General features: G+C 40.1%; 2 protein-coding genes across 3 annotated transcripts in view; one reads left to right on the top strand and one right to left on the bottom strand.

Moving 5' to 3' along the window:
* The window catches only part of EIF4E (eukaryotic translation initiation factor 4E), an 83,225-nt gene that overhangs the window by 6,223 nt on the left and 49,701 nt on the right, over positions 1–27,301 (top strand). Inside the window, exon 1 of one of the 2 annotated variants that reach the window (XM_043438812.1) lies at positions 9,655–9,673. The exons of the other annotated variant lie outside the window; for it this stretch is intronic. Coding sequence (XP_043294747.1) covers positions 9,670–9,673 — 4 coding nt within the window. The 5' untranslated portion in view covers positions 9,655–9,669. Of the gene's footprint in view, positions 1–9,654; positions 9,674–27,301 lie in introns of those variants that run through there. 2 annotated transcript variants of the gene reach the window in all.
* Positions 10,978–11,226, bottom strand: LOC122421999 (40S ribosomal protein S27-like). Its single transcript, XM_043438176.1, has one exon. The coding sequence runs from the start codon at positions 11,224–11,226 to the stop codon at positions 10,978–10,980; it is 249 nt and encodes an 82-aa protein (XP_043294111.1).

The raw sequence follows: 27,301 nt of genomic DNA, 5'->3' as shown, positions 1-27,301 counted from the left end.
AAATCCAGGAGAAGATGCCTGAGCTTACAATAATATTTGCACATATTGTCACACATTCAGAATAGAAGTCAGTTACTGCTGACTATCCTGGGTCTTCATTGCTGCATGGGCTTCTCTCCATTTGTGGCAAGTGGGGGCTACGATGTAGCTGGGCTGCAGTTGCATCTCTTGTGGAGCATGGGCTCTAGGGCACTCGGGCTTCAGTAGTTGCAGCGTATGGTCTCAGTAGGTTGTGGTTCCAGGGCTCTAGAGCACAGGCTCAAGTAGGTTGCGGTTCCAGGGCTCTAGAGCACAGGCTCAATAATCGTGGTGCAGGGGCTTCTTTGCTCCGATGCATGTGGGATCCTCCGGGACCAGGGATAGGACCCACAACTCCCGCAATGGCAGGTGGATTCTCCACCACTGAGCTACCAGGGAAGTCCTTGTTACGGGTTTTTTAATTAATTTTTTAGAAACTTTTTGTTTTATATTGGAGTATAGCTGATTAGGGCTTCCCATGTGACTCAGTGGTAAAGAATCCAGCTATCAGTGCAGGAGATGTGGGCTCAATCCCTGGGTAAGGAAGATGCCCAGGAGAAGGAAATGGCAATCCATCCACTCCAGTATTCTTGCCTGGGAAATTCCACAGACAGAGGAGCCTGGCAGGCGACAGTTCACAGAGTTGCAAAAAAGTCAGACACAACTAAGCAACTAAATAGCTACAGTAGCTGATTGATGATGTTTTGGTAGTTTCCAGTGGCCAGTAAATGGATTCAGCCATACATATATAAGTATCCATTCTCCCCCAAACTACTCTCCCATCCAGGCTACCACCTGACATTGAGCAGAGTTCTTTGTGCTGCTGTTAGGGGTTTTTTACTTTAACCTTTATTGGAATATAGTTTTTAAAATATTTCTTTCTTTGACTGTGCCAGGTCTTAGTTGCAGCATGCAAACGCAGTTGCAGCATGTGAACTTACTGAAGTAAGTGAAGCAAAATGAATCAGTTACACCTATACATATATCCACTCTTTTTTAGATTCTATTCCCATATAGGTCATTACAGAGTATTGAGTAGAGTTCCCTGTGCTATACAGTAAGTCCTTATTAGTTACCTATTTTATATATAGTAGTGTGTATATATCAATCCCAATTTCCCAATTTATCCCTACCCCTTTCCCCTTGGTAGCCCTAAGTTTGTTTTCTACATCTGTGACTCTTTTTGTGTCTTATAAATAGATTCATTTGTACTATTTTTTTAGATTCCACATATAAGCAATATCATATTTGTCTTTCTCTGGCTGACCTTGTTTTAATTTTTCATAAAGATCAGTAGAGAGTTAACAACATTTTCTTCACAGTAGTAGTAGTAGTAGTGAAAGTTGCTCAGTCATGTCTGACTCTTTGCAACCCCATGGACTATACAGTCCATGGAATTCTCTAGGCCAGAATACTAGAGTGGGTAGCCTTTCCTTTCTCCAGGGGAATCTTCCCAACCCAGGGATCAAACCCAGGTCTCCTGCATTGCAGGTGGATTTTTACCAGCTGAGCCACAAGGGAAGCCCAAGAATACTGGAGTAGGTAGCCTATCCCTTCTCCAGGGGATCTTCCTGACCCAGGAATTGAACCAGGGTCTTCTGCATTGCAGGTGGATTCTTTACCAACTGAGCTATCAGGGAAGCCCTTTCTTCCCAGAGCCTTTGTCAAAATTGTGTACATCATCTCACTTAATATCAGTTTCCAAGACGTTTGTTTGGTTAGAATGTCTCAACCACATATGTATCAACAAATTTGCAAGTTTTATTCAAGAAGTGGGTGTTTACATGATGCAGTTGTCAGAGCAGGCTCACTGCTATAATAAATAAACCCCAAATCTCAGCACTTTAAAGTTTATTTCTACTTTATATAAAGTCTAGTCAATATTCCTGATCATGTAGTTCTCCTAGGCAATTTTTCTCCAAATGGTTGCTCAGAGAACTAGGCTCTTTCCATCTTATAGCACTACCATCTTAAATAGGTAGGTTCCAAGGTTTTGTGGAAGGGAAATAGAACATGTAGAAGGCACTCCAGGTGTTTACCTCCTTGACCCAAATGTGAAAGAACGTCACTTCTGTTCATGTTGGCTAGAACCAGTCCTTAGATTCAGAGAGACTAGAAAACATAGTCCTTGGCTGGACAGCTGCTTTCCAGTAATAGCTCTCCACTGTGAACACAGAACTTGAATCTTTGGTGGTCAGCTGGCCCCCTCTGCTATGTACAGCAACTCCAGCGTAGGTTTCTTTAAATACAGTTGCATTGGAAATTTAGTGACTAAAAGCCAAACTGCCCAGCTAGAACCCTGGCTCTGCTGTTTATTGGCTGTGTGACCTTGGAAATACTGCTCACCTCTAACTACCTCAGCTATCTCATCTATAAAATAGGAATTTTATTCAGAGGTTTGAACAGACTACTGTAAAGCACCTGAAATATTGCCTAGCCCACAGTCAACACTCAGTAAGTGGTAGCTATTATCATTATTCTCATGAGTATGTCCCCACCACACTCCTTGTGAAGTAGGCTGTAAAAGTTTCAAGAACCCATAGCCCTCAGTGCAGTAGAGATGACCCAAGTGGGGAACTCTGCCCGACAGAAGTGGCCATGACTGAATGAATGGACCAGTATCCTCTCTTGTAACAGTCGAGTGTTTAACACACAGAGTAAGTCAGCAGGTTATTACAGGGGTGGAATCCAAAAAATGAAAAGAACAAAACCAAACAAACACCCAGAGAAAAGACAATGATCAGAAGCCATGAGACAATAATGCCAAGAGCTGTCAGACACCATGAATGGGGAGAGCTAAGAAAGACCATGGAGAGAATGGAATAGCAGGAACAGGGGACTGCAAAGAGTAGCTGAGTCATCAGAATGGTCCAGGACTGCATCAGGGACCCACGGCATCATGAGAACACAATGACGCAAACGGCTGAAGTCCCACATGACCTTCCTGCTTCATTCCAGTGCGCGGAGGGTCTGACTGTAAAACAGATACTTGTCTTCCTTACTTTAAAGCCCCATCACTTAAGATTTCCTACCTTGTGATTTTGGCTTGTGATTTGAAAGAGCCTGTCATCATAGCCACTGTGATTAACTTGAAACGTATAAGTGATCTTGGTACTTTTTTCTAATAATATTAATCTAGTGGCTGTGAATTTCAGTTCACAGATACAGGTGTAGAAGAAATCTACGACAAGGGACTTCCTGATTCTGAGCACCACCAGCACCCTTCCTCTGATGTGTTGAAATTTAACCGTGTTCATTCTTGGAGCTTGAACCCATCTTACCCAGGATGGGTCACAGTTCTGGAATCTTATGCAGTGCTGCAGCATCCAGCAGGTGGAATACAGCCCATGGGTTGTTGGTCATCTCTTCACAGCCCTGACCATGCTCAATCCACGTCATCCCCTCACGCCCAGCAGCTCTGAGCTGCTTCTGCACCAGGTTCGCTGCGTGGATATTTTTACCAAGGCTGTGAACCCCGTGCACCCTGGGGTCTCAATCACCCTGCGATTGTGCCTCTCTAGGGTCTATCTTGCTCCCTCCCTTGCAATACTGCCCGAAAGTATGATCCAGGTTCCCATGTCCAAACCCATGCCTCTGGCCCTCATTGGACCTAAAGAGTTGTTTTAACATTGTTATTAACAGAGAGAAGCTCCTTTACTTCAACTTTCTCCAAGTCATTTTGTCCCTACCTGTACTTTCTCTCTTCTGCTGAGGTTTAAACTTTGGAAATACAAACCAGAAAATTTTCCAGCTGACTTCCATGCCCATCCTTACTACACACACTTCATCTTGATGAAGAAAGCAAAGACCTTCCCACCTACAAATATGAGAGAAAAGGAAAGGGAAAAATAAAGAGAAAAAATTAGGTATTTTTGGGAATTCACTGGCAGTCCAGTGGTTAGGACTCTGTGCTAACTCCTTGCTTCCACTTCAGGGAACTAAGTGGGAACTAAGATCCTTCAAGCCACTCAGCACAGCCAAAAAAGAGAAAAAGTTAAACACTCCAAATACTTTTTATTCTTCTTTTTTTTTCTTTTTGCTGTAGATACCTGGAAACTCAGGTTCAAATTTTATGCTCAGTACCATTACAGACCCTTGGAATGCGGATATTTACTAGTTGTTTTTTTTTTTTTCTTCTGATTTCAGGTAGTCATTCTCATTTTATTAACTTTATTTGGTATACCTTGTAAACAAATACATTTTCCTACCTATTCAAATCCATATTGATTTTTTAAAACTAATTTTTGTAGCAGTGTGGAGGGTAGCTGGGGTCTGCCAATAGAGACATACTCAAGTCAGGACTCAGAGCTGGAAGGTCTGTCCTGATATCCAGCAGTTCTAGTGACTAAGATTCCAGTGACCTCTGTTGTGTGCTCAGCCATAGTAGAGATTCAGTTCTGCCTGTTTCTGACTGTCCTGCTCTAGGTCCCACCAGTAAACGGACCATCTTCTTTCTTTCAACATAATAGCATCTGTTTATTTTAGCTTCTCCTTATTCTTGACTTCTCCTATGTAGAGGCTTGTACTAGTTACCTTTTCTCAATCTTTGTCTTTCAGTTTTTGCTTTTGCTACCATTTGAACACCTCCCAAAGATAGATAATATTCATTAGACTAATTAACTGCAATTATTCCCAATTGAGTTTTCCTGATAGATCAACTTATAGGTTCATTTTTTTTCTCACCAGACTACTGATTTGTCTTAAAATGATATTAAAGGATATAAATCAACAGCCAGATGAAGAAATATATAGGGCAAGGTCCCGAACAAAAGAGCATCTGTCCTCCAGGAGCTTGGGGCCTAGCATGGTGGCCTGAGGAACCCATGTAGAAACCAGTTCTTCCACATGGAAACTCCAAAAAAGGGCTTCAACTCATAGGTTATTGATTAAATGGGTTATTGACTTTTCTTGGATCTGATAGCTGCCTTTGTTTGTGCCAATGAATAAGGTGTCAGGGTCCTTTCATACAAGAGAATTATATGCAGAAGTAAAACTCTAGAAGAGGATAACAGGGAAGAACCTCTTAGAAGGCGCTGTGGGCAAACAGGTATCCTAAAGCTTAGTTTGTTCAATATTACCATTAATTAAAGATAGGGTAAATAAAGCAAATATTGCTCTCAGAATATAAATATATCCTTTCCCTTTGAGGCTTCCCTGGTGGCTTAGATGGTAAAGTGTCTGCCAGCAATGTGGGAGACCCAGGTTCGATCCCTGGGTTGAGAAGATCCCCTGGAGAAGGAAATGGCAACCCACTCCAGTACCCTTGCCTGGAAAATCCCATGGACAGAGGAGCCTGGTAGGCTGCAGTCCACGGGGTCACAAAGAGTCGGACACAACTGAGCACCTTCACTTTGCTTTCACTTTTGAGGATAAAACCCCACCCTGACCCATTCAGACACTGTTTGGCTCCATGACCTTTTTGACGCAATGACCAGAGTCCAGATTTGTACGTTTGCCATAGTCTGGGTTATCAGGTCTTAAGTACAACCTTAAGCAACATGGTAGCCTGTGACTACAAAATGAGATTATACTTTCTAGCGAAAGTGAAAGTTGCTCACTTGTGTCTGACTCTTTGTGACCCCATGGACTACACAGTCCATGAAATTCTCCAGGCCAGAATACTGGAGTGGGTAGCCGTTCCCTTCTCTAGGCGATCTTCCCAACCCAGGGATCAAACCCAGATCTCCCACACTGAAGATGGATTCTTTACCAGCTGAGTCATCAGGGAAGCCCTTGCACTTTCTCTTTGTCTCTAAATATTATTAAGACACAAGTTTCCAAGTGGCCTCCTGAAAAGATCCCCAATAGTTCTGATGATGACTTGTTATCTCAACACTATTTTATATATATTCATTTGTCCAGATTCCACTAGCTTGTAGACGCAAATAAAGTCATGTTAAGAGAAATAACCAACTAATGATAAAGTGACATCATCACTTACATAATGCAGGACTTCAGTCTCCTTTTGAAATCTCACTTTCTTGAAATGTTTTAGGCATCTTCACCTGGTGTCTCACATATGCTCACAAGCACACCCCATCAGGTACCACATACACTTGCTGGAACCTGGAGCTTTTCCACCGAAAACATGTTTCTGAAAAATATGTAAATCACACCTTAAGTTGCCAGATGTGTCATTTTGCACGTTAATACTTTTCATCTTTGATTTACATATTCAGTTTAATGTATGTATTCAGAGTTTTATGACAAATTATGCCATTATATCTTTTCTAATTTGTTCATAAATTATAATTTAAATTATAAACTTCCCCAAGTCAATTCAAATGCTAGTACATGTTCTTTTAAGTTTTTAAAAATAGACTAAATATAGGTGTTCTTCTACACCTATGTTTCAAACTATAATAATTCAGAATTTTAAACTGTTGTCTATGTATATTGATTGTTACTGGCTGGGTTCCCTGGGAAGTAGACTCTGACACAGAGCTTGAGGCAACAGCCATTCATTAAGTTGAACCTTGGTGGCTCACCATTGTGTTGACAGCAGTTTAACCCTTGTGCTGCTTAGATCCACTTCTTCACATGCATTCTGGAACACCTCCTCCCAGATCCAGTAGACCTATTTTCTAGGGGAAATTTAGAAGTGGAAGTTGAGTGGAAAGAATTACAGCCCTGATGTCAGGGCTGTGGCAGGACCTGGCCCTGCTCTGCTGGCATGGTAATTCCTGCTGGGTTTCACTGGTGTTCAGGAAAGCCTCTGGATCACATGATGAGCCCTATAGGTGCCAAGCTCCCTGCAGACACTGCTATGGTTCCACAGGCATCTCAGCTTCTGCTTTACTCCAGCATGCATGGCAGTTCTTGCTCTGCCTGCCAGTGTCTCTGACCAAGCACCACCCAAAGGCATTAAAGAAAAATGCTTCTCCCCTGTCTCTTCTCTTTAGGGGAATCCAAACCTGTAGTGTCAGGGTCTTAACAGATTTCAGTGAAACAGCACTTTCAACTTTTACTTAGCACCCTTCTTCTCCCGAGGTCCCAGACACCCACTCAGGGGACTTGTAAATGAGAATGTGCCTAATGATAGCCACCAGGCTCCCGAGATCACTATTCTCTTAAAACTCAAGTCCATTGTTTCTGACTTGACTTTCTTCAAGATGATTTCTCCCAAGAAGCAAATTTGTCCTTATCCAAATGGTTCTATGTGGGCCCACCTTACCAGTTTGCCAGATACTCCGGCTCTTGCCTGAAATTCACCTAATTACAACTTTCTCCCCCAATTCTATCTGCCAGATTAAAACGAAATCTTCAAGTAATTGTGCATAAATAAGTATGCTCTTTCCACCTCTAAAAGAAAACCAAAACAGCTCTATAGACATTAGCAAGTGCTAACACAGTGACAAAAAATACTGTAGAGATGAGAAAAACAAACCCACTTCATGTCAGAGCCAACTGCTTAGGCTAATATATGTAATTAATTATAGACTTTCCGGCTTTCAGCAGCTTTGCAGAAATTATTGCATAAATAATAAATCATTGAAATCCAGAATCTCAGAATCATTAAGAAAGCTGTCTGTCAGTAATTCATGGGACTGAAGAACAAAGAAAATAAAGACTTGAATCTATCTTGCTAACCTATTTTAGCTTTGCTTAGAGCAAATTTTTATGTAAATTAAACAGAATTAAATAAAATAAAATGTAATTTTGAGCTAGTTTTGTTGAGAAATGTCAAAAGCATTCATTACAGATTCAAGAACAATTTACCATAAACTCAAAAGTTAATTACAAATCTAATTATAATAAATCACTAATACAGTTGATTAAACTATTTCATCCTGAGTTTATACATTTTTCTATTTCTATAGCACTTGTTGGGTTTGTTTATTTGGGGTTTCTTTTTGCCTTTGCTGGGTTTTAGTTGCAGCATGCAGGATCTCGTTCCTTGATCAGGAATTAAACCTGGGCCCCCTGCATTGGGAATGTGGAGTCTTAACCTCTGAACCACCAGGGAAGTCCCAGTGGTTGATTATTTGTTTGGTTTTTAATGTCTGTACCATTCCCAGAAGACCATTTTCTTTTTTTCCGTAGTATGCACTCCAAATAGTATGATAAATGAAGGAACAAATGAATGATTGTCATGTATAAAAGAAGGACTATTTCCCTCAAATATTCTGGGCTGCCTTCTTGCAGCCCCATATCAAAGCGACGGGGACCCACACCAGAGCCAAATAGTCTGGATTCTGGTTCTGACTCTGCATCTATTACGAGGTTGAACCTGGAAATGCACTTAACATCTCTGTGCCTCAGTTTCCTCATTTGAAAATGGGAATAATAATAGTGCCCATCTCATAGAATGTGATGAGGATTAGATGCAATTTCATGTGTAAAGTCCTTGGAACACATATGTGTCACATATGTGACACATATAAAGCATAATTGATTTCCATCATTATTCCTCTAACTTACATATGAATACCACATTTTAAGTAAAAAAGAAACTAAAGAATTTTGAAATTTCAAAACTATAACTAATTTTAGATAAAGTGACGACTAAACCTTAAGAACTTTGCGGGGACTTCCACCGTGGTCCAGTGGTTAAGACTCCATGCTTCCAATGTAATGGGTGCAGGTTCAATCCCTGGTCAGGAAACTAAGGTCCCACATGCTGCATTGCATGGCCAGAAAAAATAAAATAATTTTGCAAGTTATAAAATGTCATGCTTGCCGAAGAGGAAAAAGATACCCAGGAGATGTGACCATGAAGTAAGAGAATTCAGAGGTTTAGGGGGAAATCCTGGTGCAAGAGATAATACTTATGGCAAACCAGAAGCAGAGGTGAGAGGTCCCAAATCACAAGGGGACTAAAGAAAACCAAAACAAATGTTGCCAGTATACATACCACAGGTCTGGTCACCATGTGCGCGTGATCTTAAAAGATTTCAGCTCAATCTTTGAGGAATTTCTTACCTAAGGAATGATTTCTTCTATTTCATATATGACCAGTGTTTACAGATACCTATGATCAGTCACATCCTTGAGACGCACCTCTGATTTGTTCCACAGATGGGGTTCACAATGATATGCAGTTTAAGACTTAGACTAACACAGTCCCATCTCCAGCTCATCTTATGTATATGTTTCTCTGCTCCTCGCTGAGCATTGTGCCTGAAAAAGCAGGCAGTTGCTCAGCTGGCAAGTACCCACATAGTTGGGTCAATGCAGGAGACACGGATTCAATCGATGGGTCAGGAAGATCCCCTGGAGTAAGAAATGGCAACCCACTCCAATATTCTTGCCTGGAAGATCGCATCAATAGAGGAGCCAGGCAGGCTACAGTCCATAGGGTTCAAAGAGACGTGACTGAGCAAGCACTCATGCACACAGTACTTTGCCTATCTTCTCAAGTTCTTCTGTTGCTGTTGTGTTTAGCTATGACTATTCTTAGCTAAATTCTTTGATTTTTTTGGCAATAAGTTATATATAACATGTCCATGTAATTTTTTAAAAATCTCTTCCAGATTTTTGGTTACATTCCCTTTCTCATTTCTAATATAGGTATTTGTTTTTTCTCTCTTTTGTTATAATTTAAGGTCATCGGCTGAGAGTGCTTGAGATACCCATCTACCCAACAGGAATTATCTTGTCAATAAAGCCTCTCCACTGGCCACGATTCTCCCTCTCTTGGACAGAGCTTGGATGGGTACTGCCTGAATTTGTTTCTCTGATTCTTCTCATTCAGCACTTCAATAACTGACCAGATGCCTGCTGTCTGACACATTCTTTCTTTAGATATGTTAAAGACTTCCCTGGTGGCTCAGTGGTAAGAATCTGCCTGCAATGCAGGAGACCTGGGTTCAATTCCTGGGCTGGGAAGATCCCCTGGAGAAGGGAATGGCAACCCACTCCAGTATTCCTGTCTGGATCATCCCATGGACAGAGGAGCCTGGTGAGCTACAGTCCGTGGGGTTGCAAAGAGTTGGACACAACTGAACAACTAACACACACACATAGTCCACTTAGGTTGATCTGGAAGCCACTCTATTTAAGGTGACTTTACTTATTATTGGTTTTTGCTTTTGATATGAAAAATAACGTTTATTTTCTGATTTTAAAAACAATACAAGCAGGTTACAAAGCAATTAAATACTCCAGAAAAGCTTAAAGAATATAAAATTGACCAGAGGAACCACTAACCAGTTAAAGCCATTGTTATTTTGGTAAACATCCTTCCAGATCACCCTCAATTAAAATGAAAAAAGTATTATATTATACATGCCTTTTTATAACCTACTTTTTTACTCTGCAATATACTATAGACATTTTTCCATGTCAGTAGCTATAAATGTTTGTCATCATTTTCAGTTCAGTTCATTCACTCAGTCGTGTCTGACTCTTTGTGACCTCATAGACTGCAGCACACCAGCTTCCCTGTCCATCACCAACTCCCAGAGCCGGTGGTCATCATTTTAGCTGTCATTGTAGCAGGTATATATTGTTACCTTGTATGAATGTCCCACAATTTATTGTGTTTAATTTTCCCTGCTTTGGTCACACTGCACATCTTGCAGGATCTTAGTTCCTCTTCCAGGGATCGAATCTGGGCCACATCAATGAAAGTACCAAGTCCTACCACTGGTTCGCCAGGGAATTCCCTATGTGTTTAAAATTTTAAGGTTAAAATATCAGAGGAACATTTTATTTTGAAATTTCTTGAAAGTTACTTCACCATTATGTCTCTAAAGCAAATACCCACTTTTCTTTGTTTACCATGTGCTGGTTCTCTGTTAAGACTCTATATGTATGAACTTAAATTCATTCTTCTTAGAAAAGCAGGGAGACTTGAGTGAAAACCCCATTCATCAACTGTTTTCCAGCTGACAAGTTTCCATAGATTTTCCACAAAAAGTTAGTTTTTTTCCCACTTGTTTTTTTGTTTGTTTTTGTACCCAAAATGTGTTTATTGGAATGGTTTCCCATTCATCTTACTACAGGGTACTTTTAGTGTTACTTCCATCTGAAGGAGCATCCTTCTGTAAGCCTTGCTTTTCCTCCTGTAGGCTGACAGAGGATGGTAGAGCAGCCAACACACAAAACTACTGTTTGTGCATGGCTGAAAACGGTGGTGATTTTATAGCATCCTGAGTGTTTTACATCCATGAAATAGGAATTGGGGCTCTGCACCAGGCGCTTCTTCTTGTGTTTCCTCTTTTCCTCTTCTGGAGAGGGATGAAGAAGATCCTTTTCGAGAGGCATGTTCTCATGATGAGGTCATCACCACCGGAAAGACTTGTTTTGAAAGTGCTTTTGAAGGCATCATTGGCTTTTTTTGCTGAATCTTCACTTTCACTTCAACTAGCTCTTTGCAACACTGATTTGAGATCCAGTTTCTTCACTGATAAAGTAGATGGATGAGTTGTTTCTAGGACTTTTTTATTCTAGCTCTAAAATATTTGATTCTAGAAGACAGTGTGATGGGTGGGTTTGTGCATTTTCAGTGGAAGGCATAAGACAAAATGATTAAAAACTTTCCCTTACCATCAAAATGTTTATATCAGAGAAGATAAATATATACAGCATGCTTAAGGTATAAAAAATAAATCTTTTAAAGGGAATTTTATGAGAACATATAGGAAAACAAATTGACTAAAGAAGGCAAAGAAGGCTTCATGGAAAAGGAAATTAATCTGGACTTGAAGACTAGATGAGAGCTAAATGTGCAAATCTACAGATGTGTGGAGATATAATCTGTGATTTAAGAGTTAAAGTAGGTGGGATGGAAGGTGTGTCAGATAACATGTATTTGCTCCTTTGGGTCCCCTCTTCACTGTGCTCCACATTGAATGTTCATACTCTTGAGAAGAGTCCTTATGCCTGGGAAAGTTTACCTGCACTGATAGACTTGCTTTTTCTCTGGCTTCCAGTTGGGAAAATACGAGAGTGAGAGAAGACTGAAGTAGGAATATCTGCTCCCTGACCCCCTCCCTGCCGTGTCTCCATGGCTTGCTTCCTCTACTGAAGGCACAGCTCTTATTTAGAATCCAGCTCAATATTGGGTCCTCTATCCTATTCCACTGATTTGTTTATCTGCTTTTGTGCCAGTATCATACTGCTTTGATTATTGTAGCTTTGTAGTATAGTCTGACATCAAGGCACATGAGTCTTCAAGCTCTATTCTTCTTTCTCAAGATTGTTTTGGCCATCTGAGGCCTTTTGTGTTTCCATACAAATTTTAAAATTATTTTTTCTAGTTCTGTGAAAAATATCATTTCGCTAGGAATTAAATTGAATCTGTAGATTGACTTGGGTAGTATGATTATTTTAGCGCTATTGATTCTTCCAACCCAGAAATGTGGTATATCTTTCCATCTATTTGTGTCATCTTCAGTTGCTTTCATCAGTATCTTATAGTTTTCTGAGTACAGGTCTTTTCCCTACTTAGGTAGATTTATTTCTAGGTATTTTATTCTTTTTGATGTGATGGTAAAGAGAACTATTTCATTAAGTTCTTTTTCTGATAGTTATTAGTATATAGAAATGCAACAAATTTCTGTATGTTAATTTTGTGTCCTACCACTTTACTGAATTCATTGATGAACTCTAGTAGTTTTCTGGTAACATCTTTAGGATTTTCTATTGTGTAGGATCATGTCATCTGTAAACAGCAACAGTTTTAATTTTTCCTTTCCAATTTAGATTCATTTCAGTTCTTTTTCTTCTGTGATTAATATGTCTTGGACTTTCAAAACTATGTTGAATAAAAGTGTATGGCATCCAGGTTTTGCTGTTGCCCTGATATGGTATCTGTGATAATTGTGAAATCATTATATCCTATCCATGATGTGTAGGGGCCACCTTGCCACTGGGACTCATACCCCAAAGCTGTATTGCATCAATGCTGTGTCATAATCAGTGGTATCTCAGGGTAGAAGAACTATAGTATATTGGTCTGTAGTATAGTATATTGTATGTATTGTTCTATAGTATAGTGTATTGCCTGACATATTCTTAGGAAAGGCTAAAAAGGTCCACTTCAGATTCTTGTGGAAAAAAAGACAGTTTGAATTTTATTCTGTAGGCAAATGAGGGCAATTCTTGGGCTTCTAAACAGACTGCCATAATTAGGCTTATGATATAAAAATGATCTTTGAACAATGTGAAGGGTGGACTGAAAATAGATATCTGAATACAGGAAGACCAATTGGGCTGCCATTGCAGTAATTTAGGAGAAAGAAGTTATGATGGCCCAAAGTAGGGTAATTAGAGTGAAAACAAACAAACAAACAAAAAAAATAGGACAGATATGACAGCCTGGTAAGGCTGTTACTGTTGCAGGAAAAATCAGTTAAATCAGAATAGCACAAGTTTTGGGTTTAAGACTTTCAGAAAATCTAAAAAGATAGGTATAGACCCATGGATCCTCCCTTTCCTAGCAGTTTTCTCCCTTGCTAGAGCAATATTCTCATTTGTGTGGAAACCAGGGAAAGGTTCATACCAAGAATTTTAAAAGCCATAAATTGATAACAGTTGAAGCTGAGTTATAGGCAAATGAGATTTGTTATTATTCTTACTACTTTTGTGTATGTTTGGAATTTTCCACATTAAAAAATTAAAACACACAAAAATTAAAGTAGTCATCCCTCAATATCCACAGGGATATTGGTTCCAGGACCCGTCACAGATACCAAAATCTAAGTATGTTCAAGTTCTTTATATATAAGGCATAGATTTTGCACATTCTATATCTGTGCATATCCTCTTTTATATAATTGTGTTTATTTCTTGATGTGTCAGGTCTTCATTGCTGCTAAGGCTTTTTCTCTAGTTGCCGTGAGTGGGGGCTACTCTCTAGTCGCACTGGGCAGGCTTCTCATTGAAGTGGCTTCTCTTGTTGCAGAGCACAGGCTCTAGGCACTCAGTCTTCGGCAGCTGTAGCACATGGGCTCAGTATTTGGCGCTCACAGGCTCTAGAGCGCAGGCTCAGTAGTTGCGGGGCACAGGCTTAGTTGTGCCACGGCATGTGGGATCTTCCCCAACCAGGGATGAAACCCATGTCTCCTGTGTGGGCAGGTGGATTCTCTACCACTGAGCCACCGGGGAAGCCCTCCTCTTGTGTACTTTAAATCATCTGTAGATCACTTAAAATATTTAATACAATGTAAATGTTATGTAAATAGTTACAGGCATTCAGGCATGGGGAAAATTCAAGTTTTGTCTTCTGGAACTTTCTATAATCTATCCCATATGCATACTTACATGTGAAATGACTTATGTATGAGGAAGTTTACTGAACCATTCTTTACATTAGAAAAATGTTTTTCAAAAAAACAAGCAAAAGCCTCTAGGATGCTGGTTAAATAAGTTTTATTTTATCTATAAAATGGAATAATTTTCAGTCAATGGAAAGAATAAAACTGTTCTATATACAGTATATTTATATGGAGACATCTCCTACAAATAGTATGTGAAAAAATACACAAACCCAAGTGAGAGTAAATTGGTGTATTATATATATACTGCTGTTTATTATATATATTCAAAATATATACACATACCTAAATATACTCAAAAATAACTGGCAGCCCAGAGATAAGATCACAGTAGGTGGAATTGAAAGAGACACATGTACCCCAGTGTTCATTGCAGCACTATTTACAATAGCTAGCACATGGAAGCAACCTAGGTGTCCATCAGCAGATGAATGGATAAGGAAGTTATGGTACATAATCACAATGGAATATTACTCAACTCTTAAAAGGGACGCATTTGAGTCAATTCTAATGAGGTGGGTGAAACTGGAGCCTATTATACAGAGTGAAGTAAGTTAGAAAGAGAAACACAAATACTGTATATTGATGCATATATATGGAATTTTGAAACACGGTAGTGACAATCCTACATGCAGGGCAGCAAAAGAGACACAGATGTAAGGAACAGACTTTGGACTCTGTGAGAAGGTGAGGGTGAGATGATTTGAGAGAATAACATTGAAACATGTATATTACCATATGTAAAATAGATGACCAGAGCAAATTCGATGCATGAAGCAGGGTACCCAAAGCCAGTGCTCTGGGACAATTTGGAGGGATAGGGTGGGGAGGGAAGTGGAAGAGGGGTTCAGGAAGGGGGACACATGGATACCCATGGCTGATTCATGTTGATGTGCGGCAAAAAACATCACAATATTGTAATTATCCTCCAATTAAAATAAATAAAATAATTTTTTTTTAAAAAGATGGCTGTAGGTGCATGCAGGGAAATCATCCACTCAATACTAAAGGGTGCACATTTCTTGCAGTTCTCTACATTCCTACATTTCTCCCTCCAAATTGGCTTTATCCTAAAACTTGTTCCCTTGTGGCCACGTGATGGCTGCAGCCATTTAAGTATTTACATGAAGACACAACTCCCAGCAAGAATGTCTCTTTTTGGGTCCACTTTCCTGTGCTGTGTTGTGCTCAGTTGCTCAGTCGTGTCCAACTCTTTGTGACCCCATGGACTGTACCCACCAGGCTCCTCTGTCCATAGGGATTCTCCAGGCAAGAATACTGGAGTGGGTTGTTATGCTCTCCTCCAGGGGATCTTCCCAACCCAGGGATCAAACCCAGGTCTCCTGCATTGCAGGCAGAGCCTTTACCATCTGAGCCACCACTTTCCTGCTGCTGCTGCTAAGTCGCTTCAGTCGTGTCCGACTCTGTGCGACCCCATAGACGGCAGCCCACCAGGCTCCACCATCCCTGGGATTTTCCAGGCAAGAGTACTGGAGTGGGTTGCCATTACCTTCTCCAACCACTTTCCTAGGAGTGAGGAAATCTTCCTGGAAGCCCTCTAGTGGACAAGCCTTGATGTCACATTGGCCAGGTTTGTAAAATCTTCCCAGTCTGAGACCTAACACTGGAAAATAAATCGCTTAGACCAGTGGTTCTCAGGCTTCCCAGGTGGCTCAGGGGTGAAGAATCCACCTGCCAGTGCAGGAGACGCAGGAGACAAGGGTTTGATCCCTGGGTTGGGAAGATCCCCAGGAGTTAGAAATGGCAACCCATTCCAGTATTCTTGCTTGAAAAGTTCTACGGACAGAGGAGCCTGGTGAGCTACAGTCCATGGGGTCACAAAGAGTTGGACGTGACTGAGCGCACACTCACCACCACTGTTTCTCAACCCAGGGTAATTTTGCCTTCCGGGGGGCATTCAGCAATATCTGGAGACATTCTAGTCACACCTGGAGAAAGGGTGCCACTCACATCTTTAGGGTAGAAGCAAACGACACTGCTAAACATCCTAGAACACACTTGAACAGTGCACCATGACCAAAAATTACCTGACCCCAATCCTTGTGCACTGTTGGTGGGAATGTAGATTGATGCAGTCACCGTGGAAAACAGTATGAAGTCACATCAAAAAACTAAAAATAGGTCCAGCAATTCCAATTTTGAATATATGTCCAAAGGAAAAGAAATCACCATGTCTTTTGGAAGATATCTGCACCCCCATATGTGTGTATATATCTTCTGACAGAGATAGACCCATATATGTGGTCGTAAATGGCAGGGTTTCCTTCTTTTTCTTCTTTTTGTGACTAAATAGTATTCCACTACATATAGAAGAGGACAGAAGAGCCTGGTACATTTCAGTCCATGGGGTCACAAAGAGTTGGACACAGCTTAGTGACTGAAAAAATATATATATATATGTGGAAGATATACTGTCGGAAGATATCTGCACCCCCGCACCTCTATTTGTGTGTGTGTGTGAATCTTTATGTGTGTGCATATATATATATTTCTTGCATCTAACTTTATATACACACACAAGAGCGCAGATATCTTCTGACAGTATATCTTCTACATATACATACACATATATGGGTGTATGTCTATGTCTGCTCCACAACAAGAGAAGCCACTGCAGTGAGAAGCCCATGCTCTGCAACTAGAGAGTAGCCCCTGCTCACCACAATTGAAGACAAGTCAGAGCAGCAGTGAAGACCCAGTGTAGCCAAAAATAAATAAGTAAAAATAAAAAAGGAATTGTTAATACCTGATGATTTTCTAGACGTAAAAAATGGGAGAGAGACTGTCATTGGAGAGATGTTAAGATTTATAGAAAAGAATAACTGGGAAGTGATTTTACTGTTAACCAGAATAGAAAATTCAGGAAAAGAAACATGTGTGGTGAGGTACAAGGGAGATGAAGTGCTGTTTTAGGCTCCACTTGCCTTTGTCAGCATTCCTCTGGAAGCAGTTATCAGGATTAATTTTATAGGGCTGTTTTTGAGTGTTATGTACTATTCAATACTATGTGTCAACAATTTTATAAGCCTGATACAGGGTGGTTCTTGGCTGGCAAGTCAGCTACCCTATTGTATTCGTGGGCCCTGAGTTTGCAGAAAATACCCTGTCAAATTTATCTTTCTGGACTTTGCTTTTAAAGATGACTGAGAGGCCACTACCCTCTCCCACTCCTTTGTTGAATCACAGCAGTTGTTCAGGCAGGATCTACTGCAACAACTTGGTTCTAAGTTTCTTGGTCAAAATCACAATCCAATTGTGCCTCTCTGTAATTATACCTAAGCCATCTTGATTGATTTTGGTAATTTCTACTCAGTATTGGGGAACTAGGCTTTGTTTGGGCATTTTCCTCTGACTTATTAAAAAATACTTTGAAACTTACTGAGTCCAAGTTCTTTTTTTATTTTTTCAGAATTTTTCTATTTATTTTTCTACTGATGTATAGTTGATTTACAATGTTGTCTTAGTTTCAGGTGTACATCACAGTGATTCAGTTTCATATATGTATTGTTTTTCAGATTCTTCTCCCTTGTAGTTTATTACAAAGCATTGAGTATAGTTCTCTGTGCTATACAGGAGGTCCTTGCTGGTTATCTGTTCTATATTTCAGTTGTGTCCAAATCTTTGTGACCCCTTGCGCTGTAGCCCACCAGGCTCCTCTATCCATGGGATTTTTCAGGCAAGAAAAACTGGAATGGGTTGCATTTCCTTCACCAAGGGATCTTCCCAACCCAGGAATCAAACCCGTGTCTCCTGTGTCTCCTGCATTGCAGTCAGATCCCTTACCCACTGAGCCATCTGGTGTCTAGGTTAATCCCAAACTCGCCAAGGAGGCGTGTCCTAATTCCAAACTGTTTAGTTACTGAAGAAGAATTAGAGCAGTGGCCCAGTTCACTAACAGTTGTAGTTCAGGGGTATTATTTTGTCTACTAACATAGCAATGATAATCTTGCTGGTCCAAATGGAGACCAAATACCTTCGGTGTAGGCCCCAAATCCATAGCATTTTGACTTATATTTGGGGACACATCCTCCAAAACAAGTGAAAGGCAAAGGGGTGAGGGGGAGAGATTCCTGGGGAGCCACACACTATGCCATGTAGGGCCCGGTTCCCTTCCCCAGATGCCCCTTTTCTTCATGGCTCATTTCTGGTGTCCTTCACTGCAAGGGCATCAGTTGAGACCAGCTCAATCCGTTAAATAGATGGTAATAAATTGGAATAGCAAAAGAGGAGAGGTCAAGGTCTTGGTTCCTTTCTACCCAGGAGACTCCTTTTGCTTTCTATGAAAATTCTCATATGAAGAGGCATTAGGAAGGGCAGGCTTTATTAAGCCACAAAATAAAGTGTAAAGAGTGCCTATATTCTTACATTTACATAACTGAGAGCAGTCACTCCAGCAGTTTCTCGCAGAAAAAGATATGCTCTAAAGGGAAATTCTGTGTTCATACAGAGTAGCAGCTGGCCAATTTTTAAATTTTTTTTTTTTTTTTTTAAAAAAAAAAACCAAGTTCTACCTAATCAGGCAACATGCTATTCTTCCTCATTCCGTTCTCTCTGGGGAAGCAAACTCATCATTTCATAACATTCCTTGCTTTTAGATCTTTGAACCTCTCATTGTGTTATGTTTTAAATTATTGGTTACAGTTCTATCTCAACAATCTAGGTCTCAGAAATATTTGAACTAGTCCTTACCAACTTTCTCTTGCCTCAGATTCCTCTAATTATTTATTTTTCTTTCTTACCTATCTAGAATCCAGATCACTTAGTGACCTATCAGTATCTTGCTCTTCCCAGGTGGTGCTAGTGGTGAAGAACCCACCTTATAGGACGTAAGAGGCATGGGTTTGATCCCTGAGTCAGGAAGATCCCCTGGAGGAGGCCATGGCAACCCACTCCAGTATCCTTGCCTGGAGGATCCTGTGGACAGAGGAGCCTGGCGGACTACAGTCCATGAGGTAGCAAAGAGTTAGACAGGACTGAACAACTTAGGACATCAGTATCTTATCAACTGTGTCAGTTTGGATTTCGTTTCTCTTGCAGATGTTCTTCTCCCAGAGAGTAAACAGCTATCTTTCTTCATTTCAAGTCTACGGAATCAATTTCTCTCACAGTCTATAGATTCTGGGTTATTTTTTTTACACATATGCACCTCTTTTAGTTTCTGAGTATTTATCTTTCCCCTATTTCTGTTGCTTAAAGGACTTTTAAGGAATCGTAGGTCTTCTCTCTTTTCTCTATATTCAAAAGTTTTGGTACACTACAAATGTAGTTATATTTATAAAAAATTTCAAACATCGTAGAAGTTAGAAAGTCTCCCCCCAACCATGATCCCTTCCCCTTGCACATTCTCCAGAATTAACCACTGTTAATATAGCAATATATATCCCTCTAGATATTTTCAAATTATCTTTCTTTCAAAATATGCTTTAGTTTTTACTCTTTTATTAGAGATTATACATTTTATAATGCTTAAGTTGGTCAACCGGGATAATTATTCATCTTTGTATGATATTAAGCTCTTGTGTTGATTTCTTCTCTACTAAACACTCTCTTCTTGGTAGCACATCACTCCTTCCCCTTTTCTGTAACCTGCTCTTCCCACTCCTTCAGCTCTCTGGCTCACACAGAGTCATTACATTGTTACACATGCTACCCCTTCCTCCAGGCAGAATTGACTGGCCCAAGAGTGACTTTATAACCCAAGTTAGAATACCCCAGTACTGCTGAACTTTGTTGATTGGTCAGGTGTGGGCACCTGACTTAAAACTTACAAGCTTTCACGCAGCAAAGGATACCATTTTAAAAACTGAAAGACAACCTATGGAATGGGAGAAAATATTCACAAATTATGTGACTGACAAGGGCTTAATCTCCAAAATATGAAAACTGCTCATATAACTCAACAACAAAAAAACAACTGACCCAAGCAAAAAATGAGGTGAAGATCTTAAAAGACATTTCTCCAAAGAAGACATGCAGATGGCCAGTAGGCACATGAAAAGATGCTCAACATCACTAATTATTAGAGAAATGCAAATCAAAACTATAATGAGGTACCACCTCATACCAGTCAGAATGGCCATCATCAAAAAGTATATAAATAACAAATGCTGCAGAGGGTGTGGAGAAATGGGAACTCTCCTATACTGTTGGTGGGAATGTAAATTTGTGCGGCCACTATAGAAAACAGTATGGAGGTTCCTTAAAAAACTAAAAGAATTCCCTGGTGGTGCAGTGGTTAAGACTCCAGGCTTTCACTGCCAAGGGCATGGGTTAGATTCCCCGATTGGAGAACTAAGATCCTGCAAGCCAAAGATTGTGGCAAGAAGGAAAGGAAGGAAGGAAGAAAGAAAACTAAAATAGAATTACCATATGATCCAGCAATCCCACTCTGGGGCATATACTTGAGCAAAACTCTAATTCAAAGAGACACATGCAGCCATATGTTTATGGCAGCACTCTTCACAACAGCTGAAACATGAAGACAACCTAAACATCCATTGATAGATTAATGGATAAAGAAGATGTGGTACGTATATACAATGGAATACTACTCAGCCATAAAAAAGAATGAAATAATGCCATTTGCAGCAATATGGATGTAACTAGAGATTATCATACTCTGTGAAGTCATAAGTGTTAGTTGCTCAGCTGTGTCCTACTCTTTGCAACCCCATGTAGACCATCAGGCTCCACTGTCTATGGGATTCTCCAGACAAGAAAACTGGAGTAGGTTGCCATGCCCTTCTCTAGGGGATCTTTCTGACCCAGGGATCGAACCTGGGTCTCCTGCATTGCCGGCAGATTCTTTACTGTCTGAGTCGCCAGGGAAGTCATAAACAGAAAGGCAAATACCATGTGGTATCACTTATATAGAGAATCTAAAGTATGGCACAAATGAACCCATTTATTAAACAGAAGTATACTCACAGACATAGAGATCAAGCTTGTGATTGCCAGAGTGATGCGGGGGTAGGGAGAAGGATGGACTGGGAGTTTGGAGTTGGTATAGATGCAAACTCTTACATTTAGAATGGATAAATGTAACAACAAAGTTCTACTGTACTGTATAGTAGAGGGGAACTATATTCAATCTCCTGGGATAAACATGATGGAAAAGAATATTTTTAAAAATGTATATATGTGTATAACTGAGTCACTTTGCTGTACAACAGAGATTGGCACAACATTGTAAATCAACTATACTTCAAATAAAAAAAATTCATGTGCCCCTTGACTAGACTAAAGAATTCCTAGATAGCTGGTAAAACATTATTTCTGGAAATGTCTGTGAAGGTGTTTCTGGAAGAGATTAGTGTTTGAATGGTACACCCATCTATGTGGGTGGGCATCATCCAATCTGCTCAGGGGCTGACTAGAACAAAAAAGTGGAAGACGGGTGAATTTGCTCTCTACTTGGTTTGAGACATCCATCTTCTCCAGCCTTTGCACTAGGACCCAGACTTACCATCAGCTTCTCAATTCCTGGACCTTTGGACTTGGACTGGAACACACAACACTTGCTGCTCTGGTTCTCAGGCCTTCAGAGTAAGAGTGAATTACTAGTGACTTTCCTAATTTTTCATCTTGCAGACCACAGATTGTGGATCTTCCTGGCCTACATAACTGTATGAGCTGATTCCTATTATATATATATATATATAAATCCCACTCCAGTATTCTTGCCTGGAGAATCCCCATGGACAGAGGAGCCTGGCTGGCTATAGTCCATAGAGTTGCAGAGTCAGACATGACTGAAGTGACTGAGTATGTATATATATTCCTGTTTGTATCTCCTATCGATTCTATTTCTCTGGAGAACCCTGACTAATACAATCACATAATGTCACTTAGTGGGAAGGTCTTGCCTTCCAGGGTCTAGAATTTGGTGTTGGGGATTGGAGACTATAAGATCAGTTTGTTTAAATGCTGAATTTTTACTAAGCAAAAATAGCAGGGACATTGGAGATAACATTTCAGGATTTTAGCATTTCTAAATATAGACATGAGTAAGGTATCTATCTAAGTATAATAACATTCAGCCACATTCTCAAACTGTATTATCCTAAATGGCAATAGTAATCCTTCAGGTCATGACATGCATTATTTACAAGCAATTTCTAAAAAATATGTAAATCACAACTTAAGTTGCCACATGTGTCATTTAAGTTAATACTTTTCATCTTTGATTTACATATTCAGCTTAATATATGTACTCAGAGTTTTATGACAAATTATGCCATTATATCTTTTCTAATTTGTTCATAAATTATAATTCAAATTATAAACTTCTCCAAGTCAATTCAAATGCTAGTACATGTTCTTTTAAGTTTTTAAAAAATATACTGAATATAGGTGTTCTTCTACACCTATGTTTCAAACTATAATAATTCAGAATTTTAAACTGTTGTCTATGTATATTGATTGTTACTGGTTGGGTTCCCTGGGAGGGAAGTAGACTCTGACACAGAGCTTGAGGCAGCAAGCCATTCATTAAGTTGAACCTTGGTGGCTCACCACTGTGTTGACAGAAGTTTAACCCTTGTGCTGCTTAGATCCACTTCTTCACATACATTCTGGAATACCTCCTCCCAGATCCAGTAGACCTATTTTCTAGGGGAAATTTAGAAGTGGAAGTTGAGTGGAAAGAATTACAGCCCTGATGTCAGGGCTGTAGCTGAGTTCATCTTGCCTCTCCTCCACTATCTACTGAAGATTCTTATCATTCTCTGAGAACACCTTTGCTGGTCTTAGCAGTTTGCCCCATGGTTTGGGTCAGGTCCTTATCCTACAGGTCTGGTTCCCAGGGAACCATGTCTTCTTTGGTACATAATAATTTGTATACTTGTCCATTTGCCATCACAATTGGGCAGGAAGTATCAAGAGGTGCCCAAGTAGATTTTCTGGGCACCAAGCTTATCCTCCCTTCCTGGTTGGTCATCAGGGTCAGTTATTTCTGAGGGAATGATGATTCCTCTCTTTGTCTACTAAGTTGGATTTTGCCAATGATAGTAGATGGATCAGCCTTGGCAAGTGAAATTCATCTTTTTGGGTCCATGTTCAGTCACCATGGATATTCTATTCAAGCACCCACTGGTCAAGCACTGAAGTGGCTGATGACAGAGGCTGACTACCATCAAGTGGCCAAGTCATTTTGTTTCTTAGTTGCTTATGTTTCTTCCATGATGGGTGCTGTCTGGTGGAGATTAACATAGGATACAAAGATCCTCATAGTTTGTGTACACTCTCATCTGTCTATCCAATCTACCCTAGACCTACTCTATTCTAGTTTTGTAATCTTCCTTCAGATACCTGCCCAGGTGGCCAAGCCATTCACCATTGACATGAGTTTGCATATGGTCTGACCGTGGGCCACTTATCTTTCCACACAAAGCAGAGGAGCCAGGACACAATATACCCTTTGGGAGGAAATTCACTCACCACCTTTTTTTTTTTTTGAGGCCACACTTATGTGGGGCTGTAGTGACACTTCTCTTTTCAACTTGCATCCCCATGTGGAGTTAACCCAGCCATGGTTCAAGCTTGAATCTTTCTCCTCCATAAGCTCTTCCTGAGAAATTTCCCACATAGCCATAGTGAAAATGGAAGGGAAGGTGCTGGTGCAACCTGCTTGTGCCCATGAGTCCTACTTGTGCTGAATCCTAGATGTACCACTTTCATCTCATAATGAATCATTGCTAGCCTGCCTAAGCTTTGACTTGGTGAAATAGGTCTCACAGAACCCACCTCACCAGGGTAGTTATAACCGTAAGGTTACTTGGTGTCCAGTAACCATGAGTAAGCCCCTTTTGGGACTTCCCTGGTTGTCCAGTAGTTAAGACTCTGCACTCTCAATGCAAGGGCACAGGTTTGATTCCTGATCGAGAAACTAAGATCCCTCATACAGGACGGTGCAGCCTAAAAAAAAACAAAAACAAACAAAAAAGACCCCTTTCTTCTACCAGGGTCTAATAGCATGCCAGAATTTTTTTTTCAAGAGTAAAATTCTCTGCTACAAATGTTGTGGCCTTGCTGTAGAGCCCTAGAGGCCTGCATTGTGATTATCCCACTGGGGTTTGAAAAAAGTCCACATAGCATCTTTCACCACCATTGACACATCTAACATCATATGTCTTCCAGGCAGTGTAGCCCAAGGCCTGATTGCACCATAGTCTGATACTACTTCAAAGCCCTTTCTCCTCTGGGCCCTGCTCAAAGCTAGCAGCCTTTCTTATCACTTGAACCTACATGTAGAATATGCTACCTTTAGAGCCTGAAGAGACATATTTGATGTTGGGCTCCCTTTTTTCACTGTGGGGGATGTGAGATGCCATAATTGATCCTTTAGTTTGGAAGGCATATCCTGACATGCCCTTGACTAATGGATTCTTAAAAATTGTATTTTCATGTTTGATAGAAAACAGCAAAATTCTGTAAAGCAATTATCCTTCAATTAAACAATAAATAAGTTTTTAAAAAGTTGTATTTTCAGGGACTTCTCTGGTGGTCCAGTGGCTGAGATTCTGAGCTCGCAATGCAGGGAGGGGGTGGGGCTGGTTCCCTGGTCAGGGAACTAGATCCCATGTGCCGCAAACTAAGACCCAGCACAGCCTAAATAAATTTTTTTTTTTAAACTGTATTTTCATGGCAGGCTCCTGAATCTTAGTACATTTTATTCTCCACTCTTTGATTGCACATATGTCCTGTCAAGGTCTCCAATGTTGTAGCCCTTTTGTGCTTAACCAGTTTGATTAGAATGATGTCATTGATATAGTGGGTCAATATGATGTTTGCAGGATTTTCAGACGTTCAGAACCTCACTGGGGGAATTCCCTGGTTGTCTAGTGGTTAGGACTCTGCTTTCACTGCCGGGGCCCATGTTCGTTTCCTGGTTCGGGATGATCCCACAAGCTGTACAGTGTGGCCGAAAAACAAACAAAACACCTCATGGGATTATACTAAGGCAGAAACATATATTGTATTGTAACACAGCCTGAGAGCAAGATTTTACATGTACACTGTCCTGTCCATGTCTTTCTAATCCCCATTTTGGTAGAGGTGGAAAAGAAATGTCACCAAATTAGTAGGTATATACCATCTATTGAGGCCATATTAATTTGCTATAGCAAAGATCCTATGTCTGGTATAGCAGTAGCGATTGGGGCTTCAACTTGATTGAGTTCAATAGTCCACTGTCATGTTTTAGGATCTAGCCAGTTTTTGCATGGACCAGACTTGTTAACTAAATCAAGATAATATGCGGACCACCATCCCTGAGTCCTTTTGAATCTTAGGAGTGGTACTAATTATACTACTATCCTTTCCAGAAATATACTCCTTTTGGTTTATCATCTTAACTGGAGTTAGTAGAGGAGGTAGAGCAGTTTCAGAGGTTTTCACTTGGCCTTCCTTACTACGATACCTCTTCATTGGGCCAAGGTTCCAACCACTAAGTGTGTCTATTCCAGGTATATATTTAGGGAATGGTAAAATAACCACTGGTAGGTTTGTGGGTACAATGGGCTCACTGGAGCTAGACCCTGACCAGGATTCCAGTTATTGCCTGAACCTCATATGCTCTCCTTCTAAAAGGGAAGTCAGGATGATGCTTCAAGTCTCTGGGTACCTACCAGTGTAAAGTCAAACCTAAGTCCAACAATTATAGAAATGTTTGGATACTCCCTTTTCCAAACTATACACTTATCCAAATAAATGACTAGAGATTCATTTGGAAAAGAACTGGGGAAATTATTTCCCCATTGATGGCCATGGTTCCTTTCTCCTAGGCACCCAGCTCCTTCAGGTGATGAACTCTGAGTCTGAAAACTGGCTCAGATCCAGGAAATGGGCAAAAGATTGTGATGTTTTATTGGTAATAACTGCCTTCAGGCTTCTTACCATCTATTATTGATTGTTTTTTTAATATATAAGTCAAATAGTACCATTGTTGGCTCCCCATCTATTTTACACCTAGAGACTCCATGTCCTATTAGCTATTTCCACAATTCTAAGGGACAACCCCATTGACTGCTGCTGACTTTTCAATTATCATGAATATTCTTATCAATCCTTATTGATCCAAAGATTAATAACTACCGGGATTCCCTGGTGGTCCTGTGGCTAAGATTCTGTGCTTCCACTGCAGGGGGCAAGGGTTCAATTCCTGGTCAGGGAAATTCCACATGCTGCATGGTGCGGCCAAAAAAAAAAAGTCATCACCAAAGATTAACAATCAGAGAATCTAGATGATGGGTTTACAGGTACTTAATGTTCTGTTTCAACATTTTGCAGATTTTTTAATTTGCAAAATAAATGTAGGGGAACAAAGATAAAGGCTATGAATTAGTAAATAAAAAAACCAGTGACAAAAATTATCAGCAATATATTCTTATAATTAAAATTTTTTTAATTGCTTTAAGGCCCAAGCTGATAAGTTTGTTGTGACCTGTTAGGTTGATACAAGACTTTGGAGAACAATGTGAATTCCAATATGTGTAAAAAGCAAAAGTTCTGTTGTACAAATTCCATTGCTGAAAACTTATCCTGAAGGAATTATCTAATCTATGTAAACAAATTTCTCATGAATGTATGCATTAGTGCATTTTTCTTAATAGGAGAAACCTGAAAATAACCAGAGTATGTAACCATGAAGAATTAGGTATGGTAGTGTATCTACTTAATAAAGTATTCTGAGACCACGAAGGTTACCAGTGTTGACGTGACACACTGGGAAAGACACAATATTACTGACGCAGTATTTTTGCCAAAAATGTACAGTTCAAAAGTGTTGCATGAACATAACAAGTTCACAATATTGTAACCCTATGAGCATCAAGTATTAAACTGTCATAGGAAACAATCAGACAAACTAAATTAAAGGATATTCTTCAAAACAGCTGTCCTTTACTCTTTTTTTTAATTATTTATTTATGTATTTTTGGCTGTGCTGGGCTTTCGTTGAGGGGCTCTGGCGTTCTCTAGTTGCAGTGAGTGGAGCCTGCTCTCTAGTTGTGGTGCACAGGCTTCTCGCTGCGGCGGCTTCA

Source organism: Cervus canadensis, chromosome 19 (assembly GCF_019320065.1).
Source record: "Cervus canadensis isolate Bull #8, Minnesota chromosome 19, ASM1932006v1, whole genome shotgun sequence".
Taxonomy (NCBI): Eukaryota; Metazoa; Chordata; class Mammalia; order Artiodactyla; family Cervidae; genus Cervus; species Cervus canadensis.
This window is presented reverse-complemented; position numbering and strand designations above follow the sequence as displayed.